The following is a 12,108-nucleotide window of genomic DNA, read 5'->3' as shown; positions in this document are numbered from 1 at the left end:
GAAATAAGGTATCAGTTAAAAATTAGCCAAATTCTCAGAATAATTCTTAGTTTACAAAATATTAGTGATTTCTTTTTTCTGACAGTTTAAAAAAATCAGCTAACAGAAAACTGCAGACATATCAAGTATTTGGAACTTTTAATAATTAATAAAATATAGTCATCACGGAACTGGTTTTGGATAATTTTGTCAATGAATCTAGTGCCAAGTGCCATAAAAAGTAGTCTGTACAAATAGATAACTTTTAAGTTAATTGAACACTACTTAGGAAGGCCTCTGAAAGTGACACTACATATGGAAGAAGCCCAATTTGTAAATTACACCCCTTAAATATGATGGTTAAAAAATATCCTAAGTGGGTAAGATATAAAAAGCAAATAGTTGCAATAAAAATGTCATGCAAAAAGTTAGATTTTGTCATTTGCTTTGTAACAAGTGCAGATTTATTTATTTATTCCTAGTTATGGAATAAGTTCCTGGATGATTTGAGGGCTTAAGCCTGTGCTTCACTTTCAACACATGAGCAATCCCATTGATTTTAATGGGACTACTGAGGAGTTTTTCTGGACAAATGCTTAGAATATCTTAAAATAATTTATCCCATTTTCAGGGCTTTCAATTCACATTTTCACTTTCCCTTTCACTCCTCCTACCCCTCTTCCTCCTCCAAACAGGTAAAATCCCAGAAGTTTCAAAATTAGCTCTGTCTGACTTGCACCCCTTCACAGCAATACTGAAATCAGCGGATGAGAGACAAATCCTGCATTCCTTATGTAGGTAAAACTTCTGTCGACAACATGGGAGTTTTGCATGTGCAACAAATGCATGATTGGGTAGTAAAACAAACAAAGAAGGCAGGAATTGTCTATGTTGTAGCATTTAGTAAAAACTAAGAAGTCAAGCTGTTTGGAGACAGCACAGCAATTTTATTAATTGTATGAGCACTCGGCTCATGCTGAGTCTGCTCAGGCTTCTGAAGAAAGCTAGTTCACATGGGTCATGCTTGAAGATTTAACACCGGCATTAGTCTAGTCACTCCCATACTAATAACAATGATAAATACTCTTTCAGCTGTATGTTTCACTCTGCTGCTGTAGGAAAGCTTTACTCCTCATGTTCAGAACTCCTTGCAGGGTACAGCATGGCATTCACTTAGCTGGCCCCTGGGCACCACTGCAGTTACATTTTTGCATGTTCAGGGCTTCCCTTGACAGACACATCCCAGAGTGCACAAAAGGTGAGTGCAACATTGCTTGGGGTCTATTAACAACTGTCAAACAAGCTGGACCCCACAGCAGGTCTCTACTAGATGGTATGAGCACTGGAGGTTGACCAGAGGGTCCCCTTTGCCAATCCTGAAATGTCTGACTGAGAAAACAAGAGAAGCCTTAAGCCAACTCTGTATTTCATAAGAGCTAGTTCGTCCATCTTTACTTTCAACTTTGTTTTTCATTAATCCATAAGATCCATGCCAACAGCTCTCCAATCGCCTTCAATCAACATGATAACAGGGGCATCCATCAGCTGCTTGTAGAAAAATACCTAGATAATGTCTGAAGTAAAATGTATGTAGCACATTAGAGATCCATGAGGAAGCACTAGCATGGAATCCTGGAAGGGGTGGGAAGGTAGAGGGTAGAGTAGTTGATGGTCACCCTCCCTAGACAGCTTGTAGAAATAAGTGCTATGTGGTTTTCAGGGCAGCTCTCAATTCTTTATTGAGTTCTATAGAGTCCTGCCACAGGAGAGTGCTATTTTGATTCAAAATGTAACTAGAACTTGATAACAATGTTAAGAAACAATTTGATTATTAAATCTGTGGCAAAGCAGACCTCTCAATCCTGCTAGCCTTGCAGTAATTGCAGTGAGAGTGTGCTTGACTAAAAGCTGCATAAATACCAGATTAGCCCTCGTGTTAGACATCATCATCTCACTCATGGGTGCTCCATTTCCTTTGTAATGCAATATTTACTGAAATTCAGTAACAAAGCAAACCTACAGGTTTCAGAGTAGCAGCCGTGTTAGTCTGTATCTGCAAAAAGAACAGGAGTACTTGTGGCACCTTAAAGACTAACAAATTTATTTTAGCATGAGCTTTCGTGAGCTGCAGCTCAAGAAGTGAGCTGCAGCTCACGAAAGCTCATGCTAAAATAAATTTGTTAGTCTTTAAGGTGCCACAAGTACTCCTGTTCTTAAAGCAAACCTAGAAGCAATCCCCTCCCTTCACCTATGCTCCACCCTCAACCGCAGCCACATTTCAGGGGTAGTGAATCTTCTAATTATATTTCTTTCTTGAAGAAAGTGAGCATACTCTTTGTTACCCACATGTATTAATTCTTGCAAAAAGTATTATTTACATTAACATAGCTCTAGTGAGCTAATAACTGATAAACTGTGTAAGTATTCTAGGTTTGCTGATAGGGTGACCAGACAGCAAATGTGAAAAATCGGGACGGGGGTGGGGCTAATAGGAGCCTATGTAAGAAAAAGACCCAAAAATCGGGACTGTCCCTATAAAATCGGAACATCTGATCACCCTATTTGCTGTGACAAGAAAACATTTGGTGCCAGATTTCCCCTCTTGGTTTTTTTCCTAGCCTACCTGAATAATAAGCCTTTCCAGTTTCAGAAATGCAATTCCTACACAACAGGTTGGTTTCTGTGCAAAGTGCACAATTTAGTCCATCGCAAGAGCTGAGCTATGAAGAAAGGGCTTGTAGCTGGTTTGGGTGCTCAGATGATATGCATATCATGAGCTAAAATCTAGTACATTAGTTTGGGTAATGAGCTCGTGTGTTGGGCCATTAAACAAGGTGCCCTCCTACCAAGCACTGACCCCCCCCCCCCCTTGCACTTGTGCCGCGGAGCGAGGCCAGCCGGGGACGAGCGGTGGGGATGAAGGCAGCGGCTCCTCCGGCGGACAAATGTCAGCTCTGCCCAGAGGAGCGGCGGAGGGAGGCAGTGTCCAGCCCCACGCCGCGCAATGACACCGACAGAAGCAGAGTTTCCAGCTCTCCCTGCAGCGCTGACCCCGGAGAGAGCAGAGTCCCGGCCACAGGCACCTGCCTCGCCCCCGGCCAGGGCACCAGTGTCTCCGCCCTCGCCCCGCTCCCAGCCCCATCCGCGCGCAAAGGGAGCGGGCTGGGACCCCCCCCCCGCCAGGACGCGCCCGGAGCGGGGCTGCACTGACCTGAGATGCCGGCCCCGACCACCAGCACGTCGCATTTCTGGCTCATGGCGCTGCCTCGGCTCCCGCGCTCGGGCTCTGGGGCTCCCGGAGCAGCTGCCGCTCGCGCCTCCCTCGCTGCCCGGCCGCGTCTGACAGCGGCGCCCCCGGCTCCGCCCGCCGCCCCGCCAATCACGGCTCCCGGGGGGGCGAGACGGGGCTGGGGAGCAGAGAGCGCGACCGGCTCAGGTTGCAAAGGGCAGGTGGGAGCCCACCCGCTGCTCCCTGCCCCCCCCCCCCCCAGCAACCCCCTCTCTAACCAGGGGCTCTAACCTCTAAAGCGGGGGGGGGGGGGAGTTTATGGTCAAGCGACTGAAACATGCTGCTGTCCTGTCCCTTGGCTGGGGCACCTCATCTGCTGTAGCTGGGATCAGGGATTTCCCTACACACACACACACACACACACACACCCCTACGGGGTGTATACCCCCCTGAATTGTTCCAACAACCGCCCCCCCCGCAGTTTTGTGAACTAGTGACATCACAGTGTTGCCAATTTAGTGACTGTTTGGAAATTTGAATTGAAATTGAAACATTAATATACTTTATATGCTTTTAAAGTGTGTATGATAAAATACATGCATCTGAAAAAGTATAATAGATTTGAAAAGTAAGAACATAGACTAGCTTCCTTATACAGCTGTTGTTTTTTATGACAATGTCAGTGCATTCATTTCGGTGATGTTGGCCAACCTAATCATTTCAAATGATGATGTGTAAGCAAAGTCTAAATGAGCTCTCCCTGACAGCTAGTGATGAGCTGGGGGCTGGGGGGAAAGGCTTCAGGACCAGATTGTATTTACATTCACACCTAATCTACCTAGGTATCCAGCAAACCGAGCTGTGTTTCCCAAGTGATAGATTTTGGCTGGGGTTGGGTTACAAATCACTTGAATGCAGGGGGAGGGGCGGGGAATGAAATGTTGTTCTTATTGTAAGAATCAAGGGCAGTAGAACTGTACTTAGCCTGTGCTGATTGAGGGCATCACGAGAGAGCGTGGGGACAGGTGTTTTGCTTGATGGTACTATTTGACCTGCCCCTCTCCACTGTTTAAAGATAGAGATGATTAAGCTCCATAGATAGTCTTATGTTTTATTAAGTGACCACTGCAGCTGAAATCACTGATAATCAGGTCTAAGTTCTTAGACCTGCTGTGGGACAGTGTTTCTATGGTAGAGATGGCCCAGTCTGCACCAGCAGTGAGGTTCCCCCACTGAGAGCTCAGCTGAAATCACTGAGAGCTGGTGGAACCTCAAGAGACCAACTCGCAGAGGTCACAGTGGCAGGTGGCCGCAGAAGGTGACTGCACAGGGCCATGGCAACAGAGCAATGAAGTGAACAGTGGCACAACGAACAACAGTGGCCAGAGCGAACAGCTGGAGGAAAGAGCAAGGTGCCTTCTTGCCCCCCACCTGGGAGGTGAACTCATGTGAAAGCACCTCTGAGTCTCCACTGACCAAGAACAACACCTGTGAGTGTTAATGAGGCTGTTAACAACGCTGGAGACACAATACAGTCCATGTGAACAAACATGGCTGTGGCATCATACTTTCTATTTAAGCAAGGGATACCACACACTACAAACTGGAGGCCAATGTTAAGTGTACTGTCACTTATTCGTCCTGAAATTGAACACTGGTTCCAAACAAGACCAGCAAATGCTCACTATCTTTCTGCAAGAAACTCAACTGACTGGCTAGAAGAATGTGGTGCAACAGTGAAAGTCTCAACAGTTGAAAAAGTGAAGAACTCTTTCACAACATTAAAAAAAATTGCATACATGGCTGATGAATGCACCGATGCAAATGAGCATCAAGTATTAAGTCATTGTGTACATTATCTTCATGTCAGTGGTAGGCCAGTAGATGCATTTCTAGATGTTCAAGTTATAGAAGACACATCCGCTGCATCTGTGACAACCCACATCTTAGAAGAGTTAAATGCTTGTCAGTTGGACCCCAAACAGATGGCTGCTAGTGCATTTCATAGAGCTGTAAACTTCTCTGGAAAACATGGTGGAGTACAAGCTTTGCTCGGAGAAAAGTGTAACCCTAATCTCTCCTATACACACCGCAGAGGCCATCTACTCCAACTAGCACTAATACAAGCTGCAGACTCTTCAAAAGACATTAAAAAAAGCTATAAATGTAATGTCTTCATTATATTTTTTCAGCAAGAGTCCAAAAAGACTGAATATCTTGGAAAATATAGATGATACACTGGGACTGAAGTTCAAATTAGTCCAACCTGGGAAAACCCTTTGGCTTTCTCATGAGCAATCCTTGTCTATTGTCTTAAAATTACTCCAGCCGTTATTACTGACATTGGTAAGTATCTACCAAGATGCGATGGATCTAAGTAGTGAAGCTGGTGGATTACTTTTGCTACTATGTTCAGAGAAGACTATTGCCATTCTCTCTCTTGTAAGTCTACTGTTGAAACCACTTGGGTCATTACACAATGCAATCCAGGCATCTGCTAAAACAGTAGTAGATCTTTTTCCAGCAATAGAAGCTACATGCAGCTCAATCAGAGAGCTATCCATTGAAAAAGCACTGGAAGAAGCAAAGACTTCCGTCAAGAAGTTGACTAATAAAGGCATTTATATTGAATCCTTAAGTGAAGAGGACAAGAAGTGTTTGTTAAAACAACTGAAAAAGTACAGAGACTTGATCCTTAAAGATCTACAACAGTGACCTCTAAATTCTACTCAACCTCTACGTAGCTTTTACAGATCCCTGTCCTAAAAACACTGACAGTTGAGTGTAGTGAGGCAGTACCAGTAATGGGGCTGCTTTGTGCTCAGGACAGAACAGAGAATTTGAACACTAGTGGAATATCATATGACAAATTAATGAAGATTTGACTTCAACTTCTTTTTTATCATCCCTAGTGGCTTGACCCAATCTTTATGCTATGATTCCCGGGATGGAAGAGGTAGGAATTCATCTCATGCTACTCCCAGTCACAACAGCTACAGTTGAGCGTTGTTTTTCATCACTGAATAGAATTTTCTGTTCTGAAAGAAGTCGCCTTCTGCCTGATCATGTGAATGAACTAATGAGCATATCAATTGAAGGAATGGAAGTACCAGACACACGAGAAGCCACCAAAGATGAATGCATTGCATTCAATAAGTTTATTAACAGAGTTGTGCAAAATTATAACAAGAAACAAAGAAGGATGTAGATGTAGTGCTTCATAGAAGGCTTGAGTAGCCAACTTTAATTTGTGTGATGATTTTAAAACATGAGTTAAATTTAATAAAATGGTCATGAAACATTTTTCAGTTTTTACTATGGTGTCATACAGCCCACCTTCACCCTTACAATCTCACTCCTCATTGGCCCTGACACCCCCCCCCCCGTAAATTCGAACACCCCCCCCCCAATTTCAATTCCTGGGGAAAACACTAGCTGGGATGGATATGCAAGGCCCTTTACAGTCTAGCCACAAATAAAGCCTAATCAATGATAATCCTTGGCCCTTACAGCCTTCTGCCCTGGTCCAAGGGTGTCCCGTTCCGGTCTCAGGTTGCAAAGGGCAGGTGGGAGCCCATCCGCAGACCCCACTGCTTCACCCTCCCACCCAGCAAAGACTCCTGGATACTTTGGCACTCACATACCATGATAAGGTCCCTTAGAAATACTTAAGGTGGATAGATGGGCAGATTGTCTTTGGTTTGGCCCTTTCCTTGGATTTTTCTATGTAAGAAATTCAAATGGCATAAGTATTACCTTCCCCTTGCAATTAAACTTAACCAAGTTTTCTCTTAGCCCTCCTACAAAGTCACATACCTCCCCCATGGGCCCAAGGACTGTATTAATTAACTCAGAAGTCAAGTTGTGCTACTGACTTGTCTATTTTTGGTTGGTTGTCTTCACTTTCCCTGGTGTACCATCTTGCTGTCCTCTTTTCTCCTTTACCTGTGTATTTCTCCTATTCCTCACCTCACCTTTCCCTCCATGTCTGCTTGGTCTGTCATTCCCTAGACATTCTCTGTATCTGTCCTTTCCTCTTTTTACCCTTCTCTAGTCCCCTCCATACCACACACTACATCTTTCCTTCTCTTGCCCTGTAAAATATTGGCATCAGATGCCTGTTTTACCTATCAGAGAAATGCACCATAAATGAATGCTTCCAGAAACTGAAGGAGCAGATTAGAAAGCAGCGAACTAAAATAACTGGCTCTCCCAATAGAAACCCAAGCAGGTGGCAAACTCTGAAACTTTTGATTTCAGGATAAGGGAAGAGGTTGGGTTATTTAATATTAACTAGAGATTCTATAAATCTATAGCGAGCAACCTCCAGCTCAAACTAGTTTAGCACAGCTCTTATGGGCTCAGATAGGAGGAGGTTTTCTTTTGGCTCACCTGATAGATTTGTTACTTTTTAACCAAGAGGTTAGTGGTTAGTACTCATACTGTAGATAGATACTTATAGTGTATCCTAACCACAAGATGAAGTTAATTGAACAGTATATGTCTTTTTATAGATCAGAGATTCACTTTGTAGCCATATCTTTCTATAAGATGCTTGACACTAAGAATACCCTATTTCGTATAAAAATTTGATCTAATTTACTGTCCTTGAAAATGCTGCAGCAGCACCATTTGGGGAAAAAGGCAAATTTTCAGAGCAAGTTACTAACCATTTATGGCTTTCTTGGAGGCTGGATCATGACTATCTAACTACCTCCTATCAGAGACCAAAATAACTGAACTAACACAAGCTATAAAAGGAGAAATGTGGGAAAGAGAAAGCAGAAACATGTGGAAGAAGAAAAAAGGGAGGGTGGATGATGGAGAAGAGATAAGGAAACCAGAGTAAAAAAAAGCTTTCAACATTTGAATAGGGCTTACCGGGATGGGAGAGGTGTTTGTTTTTGCCAGGCACTGTGATATTGTGGTTATGAGTGTGACCTAAATAACTGTAGACACTGGATAAGCATACTGAACTGACATTGTGGACTAGATATTCAAAAGTTGGTGGGTAGGTAATTTATTTAGACTAATCAATTTCAAACAACTATTCTATCGGCCAAATTTGCAGAGGTTCTTTGGAAGATTTCAGTCACTTGATTCATGAATATCATTCACATTTGTGTAAATACTCAAATTTCTTGCCTGACTAGTTATGGAAACATTCAAATGTTTTTAAACCAAGCAATTTAAAAATCACATATCCACTCAGCTTCTGCTTTTTATGGGGCAGACCCTTGCGCAGCAAACTTCATCTTTTGTTGTGTGTTGATTGTATGCAGAGAGCAAGTTTCAGCTACAGAAGAAGCAAATTTTCACTGCTGAGAAATAAATCCCTTTGAGCAGTGGTTTTTTAACCTTTTTTCATTTGCAGACCCCTGAAAAATATCAAATGGAAGTGCAAACCCCTTTGGACATCTTAGACATAGTCTGCAGATCCCAAGGAATCTGTGGACCACAGGTTGAAAACCACCGCCTTTGAGAAAGCAGCATGTAGTGGAAATATTGGCATAGCTTTTAATCATAGCAATAGAAAGGAATTCTCCTTCATCAGTTAGCTGTATACATAGTACCAATCACACACACACAAGGAAACTTTTAAAAGAGAATGCTAGCCAAGGGGGCAGACACGGACATCTAAAGGTACTCCATCTTCCAGAAACACAATTGCATTCTAAGATTTTAACAGTTTCAGGCAACCAGGGGCGGCTCTATGTATCTTGCCACCCCAAGTACGGCAGTCAGGCAGTCTTTGTTGGCATGCCTGCAGGAGGTCCGCTGGTCACGCGGATTCGGCGGCATGCCTGCAGGAGGTCCGTCGGTCCTGTGCCTTTGGCATACCCACCGCCAAATTGCCACCGAAACCGCAGGATCAGCGGACCTCCCACAGGCAAGCCGCGGAAGGCAGCCTGATTGCTGCCCTCATGGTGACCGGCAGGCCGTCCCCGCGGCTTGCCGCCCCAGGCACATGCTTGGTGTGCTGGTGCCTGCAGGCAACAGGTTATTTTTATGCTTAAATTTCATCATCAGATCAAGACTAACAGTCCCAGGACAAATCTCTGTGAGGGCATAGTAACTATCCTTGTCTTTCTATAGACTGAAACCAAGGGAGTCTAGTTTTGTCAGTCGCAGCTTTGCTTCAGGTAGACAGATGTGCTATGGAAAAGATGCTTTATTATATTACAAAATATATATGAATATTATGTATAATTTCAAAAGGCAGATCAATAAAACAATCACAGCAAAAATTGACAAGCACATTCCAGCACCAAGGCAATATTGTGCAATAAAATTAATGTAACCTCATTGCCAAGTCCTCAGTATACCTTGAACAAAAGAGAATCTAATATACAAATGCTAGGTGCTTATACTAAACAATTTTATTCCAGTATATGATAATTTAACATATAATCTAGAACTAATAAGCCAAAACTGAATATTTCATCAACCATATATCAGTTAAATTTGACTGGTTTTTAATTAAATGCAAAAATCCAACAGGATTAAAATTAAGCCCATTAAGTGGTGAGTGAATGCAAACATATGACTCTTGAGAACACAGAACTTTAATACAAGAATAATACAAGGATCTGTGTCACAAACTGGTTTGCATATTTATCAGGTATCAGAGGGGTAGCCGTGTCAGTCTGGATCTGTAAAAACAGCAAAGAGTCCTGTGGCACCTTATAGACTAACAGACGAATTGGAACATGAGCTTTCGTGGGTGAATACTCACTTTGTACATGCATCCGACATTATTCATCCACGAAAGCTTGTGCTCCAATACGTCTGTTAGTCTATAAGGTGCCACAGGACTCTTTGTCCATATTTATCAGATTAATTATTAGAAAAGTCAACAAAATAAGGATCCTGTTAACATTATATGAAATAAATACAAGTGTGTAACTTCCAGGTTACAAAAGCTGTTTCTATTCTCACCCTTTATTTGTCTGTCTATTTTGATTGCTAGCTCTTCAGGGCAGGGACTGTCTCATATTATGTGTTTGTAGTGTGCCCAGAACAATGGGCCCAAATCTCAGTTGAATCTATAAGTACTACTGTCATACAAATAATAATCAAATTATTTTTAATATTAGTTAGATCCCAGTTACATTAGACCAGATTCAACAAGACAGCCTACAAAATGAAACAGATGGATTGGTGAGTAAATGCAAATATGTTACACGCTGAATCATTCAGTTTTTCATCAGCAGACTCATTTCCTCCTCATTTCGCCAATTTGATTATTTAAAACTTCCACCAGTTGCTATATCTATCTATATGGCAGTGCCAGAATCCCTCTGCAGTAGGTGATTGCATGGACCAATGGCAGATACCACATTTCAGGAAACTTCCCCAAATGTGACTCTGGGGCTAATTTGGAGAAAAATCTAGGCAAAAGAGATAGAAGTAGTAGGAAACGAAATGATTGTGGCTGTGGCCAGTAATCAGAAAGGAGTACATGGGGCCTTGGCTGGTTTGGTGTTGTGAGAATAATTTTCTTTGCTTGGGTTTAGGATTTCAGTTCTTCCTTTGTCAGGGATACTACAGATACGTGTGCCCCCTTTCTGCCTACTGGCCACGGTCACTGCTGTTTCCAAGTTCCTATTATTTCTCTCTCTTTTGCATGTTTCCCTCCAGAGTATCCCCACAATCACATTGGGAGAAGTTACCTGAGATGTGCTGTGTGCCACGGGACCCTGCTTTCACCCAGCAGCAGAGGTTCCTGGCACTGCCACCCTTTGCCTTCAACTAGTTTCAAAATAAATGCTCAGTTGACCCAGGGTCTATGCCAGCTTCTACCAGCAGAGACTCCAACAGAGGTGTCTCCATCAAGAGAGGGAGGCTGCAGCCACAGAAGGCCCAGGAAGTAAACAGCAATGCCGAAAAAGTTGGCAGCACTGGCTGGGCAACTGGGGAAGATACTGAGAGTGCTGCTTTCAGAAGGCTTCCTAGCTGGTCCTCTCTCTAACAGCCTGCAGCTCTTCCTACCTTCTCATCTCTCTGTCATATGAGAGGGAGCTGGGGAGTGCTGTATGTGATAGGCCACAGGTGGAGAGAGACATGGAGATTAAAAAAAAATGAGTAATGTAAAATAACTCTGAGTGCTGCAGAAGGGAATGCTAGTTTATGGACAAGCCAGAGTGGGAGAAAGCAGGCCAAATGGAAATCAAAAAGGTTCAGATAGAGCAGGGATCAGCAACCTTTGGCACACAGCCTGCCAGGATAAGCCCCCTGGCAGGCTGGGCCAGTTTGCTTACCTGCTGTGTCCGCAGGTTTGGCCAATCGCAGCTCCCACTGGCCGCGGTTCGCTGCTCCAGGCCAATAGGGGCTGCAGGAAGCAGTGCGGGCTGACGGATGTGCTGGCCGCCACTTCCTGCAGCCCCCATTGGCTGGAGCGGCAAACCGCGGTCAGTGGAAGTTGCGATTGGCCAAACCTGCAGGTAAACAAACCGGCCTGGCCCACCAGTGGCTTTCCCTGACGGGCTGCGTGCCAAAGGTTGCCAATCCCTGAGACAGAGCCATGTCTAATTTTTCAGTCCGGAGTTACTATTTTTGTTCTGTGAGCAATGGCCGGAAGAGAGGTCTCAGGGTTCTTATTGCTATGTAATGCCATTTTCATTTCCCACCCTCCCACTAGAGCCTTGGTGATCTCAGTCTTAGCCTTGAATTTAAGGAGTAAAGCTTAAAGATGCAGAACAAACTGTAGCAGTGACAGAGAAATTGCTGCCTGCCACCGCTACCAAGCTGAAATTGTCCTGAATAAAATGTATTCTATGCTCCTGATGAAACAATACATTTGCATCCAATTAACAAAATAAACTCTTCTCCCTCTGCCTCACAAAGTTCCCACAGAGAAACAGTTTTCACCCCTCAGTTATGTCTAATGCTTTCACAGT

The 12,108-nt window shown here is 43.6% G+C and overlaps 1 protein-coding gene across 1 annotated transcript in view; it reads right to left on the bottom strand.

Moving 5' to 3' along the window:
* LOC123362239 (amine oxidase [flavin-containing] B-like) overlaps positions 1-3,361 on the bottom strand; it is a 75,800-nt gene extending 72,439 nt beyond the window's left edge. The window contains exon 1 of the mRNA XM_045002653.1: positions 3,191-3,361. Coding sequence (XP_044858588.1) covers positions 3,191-3,236 — 46 coding nt within the window. The 5' untranslated portion in view covers positions 3,237-3,361. The remainder of the gene's footprint in view (positions 1-3,190) is intronic.
* Between the last annotated feature and the right edge of the window lie 8,747 nt (positions 3,362-12,108).

The sequence above is a fragment of the Mauremys mutica genome, chromosome 1 (genome assembly GCF_020497125.1).
Source record: "Mauremys mutica isolate MM-2020 ecotype Southern chromosome 1, ASM2049712v1, whole genome shotgun sequence".
Classification (NCBI taxonomy): domain Eukaryota; kingdom Metazoa; phylum Chordata; order Testudines; family Geoemydidae; genus Mauremys; species Mauremys mutica.
Note: the sequence above shows the minus strand (reverse complement) of the source record. Positions and strands in the feature narration are given on the sequence as shown.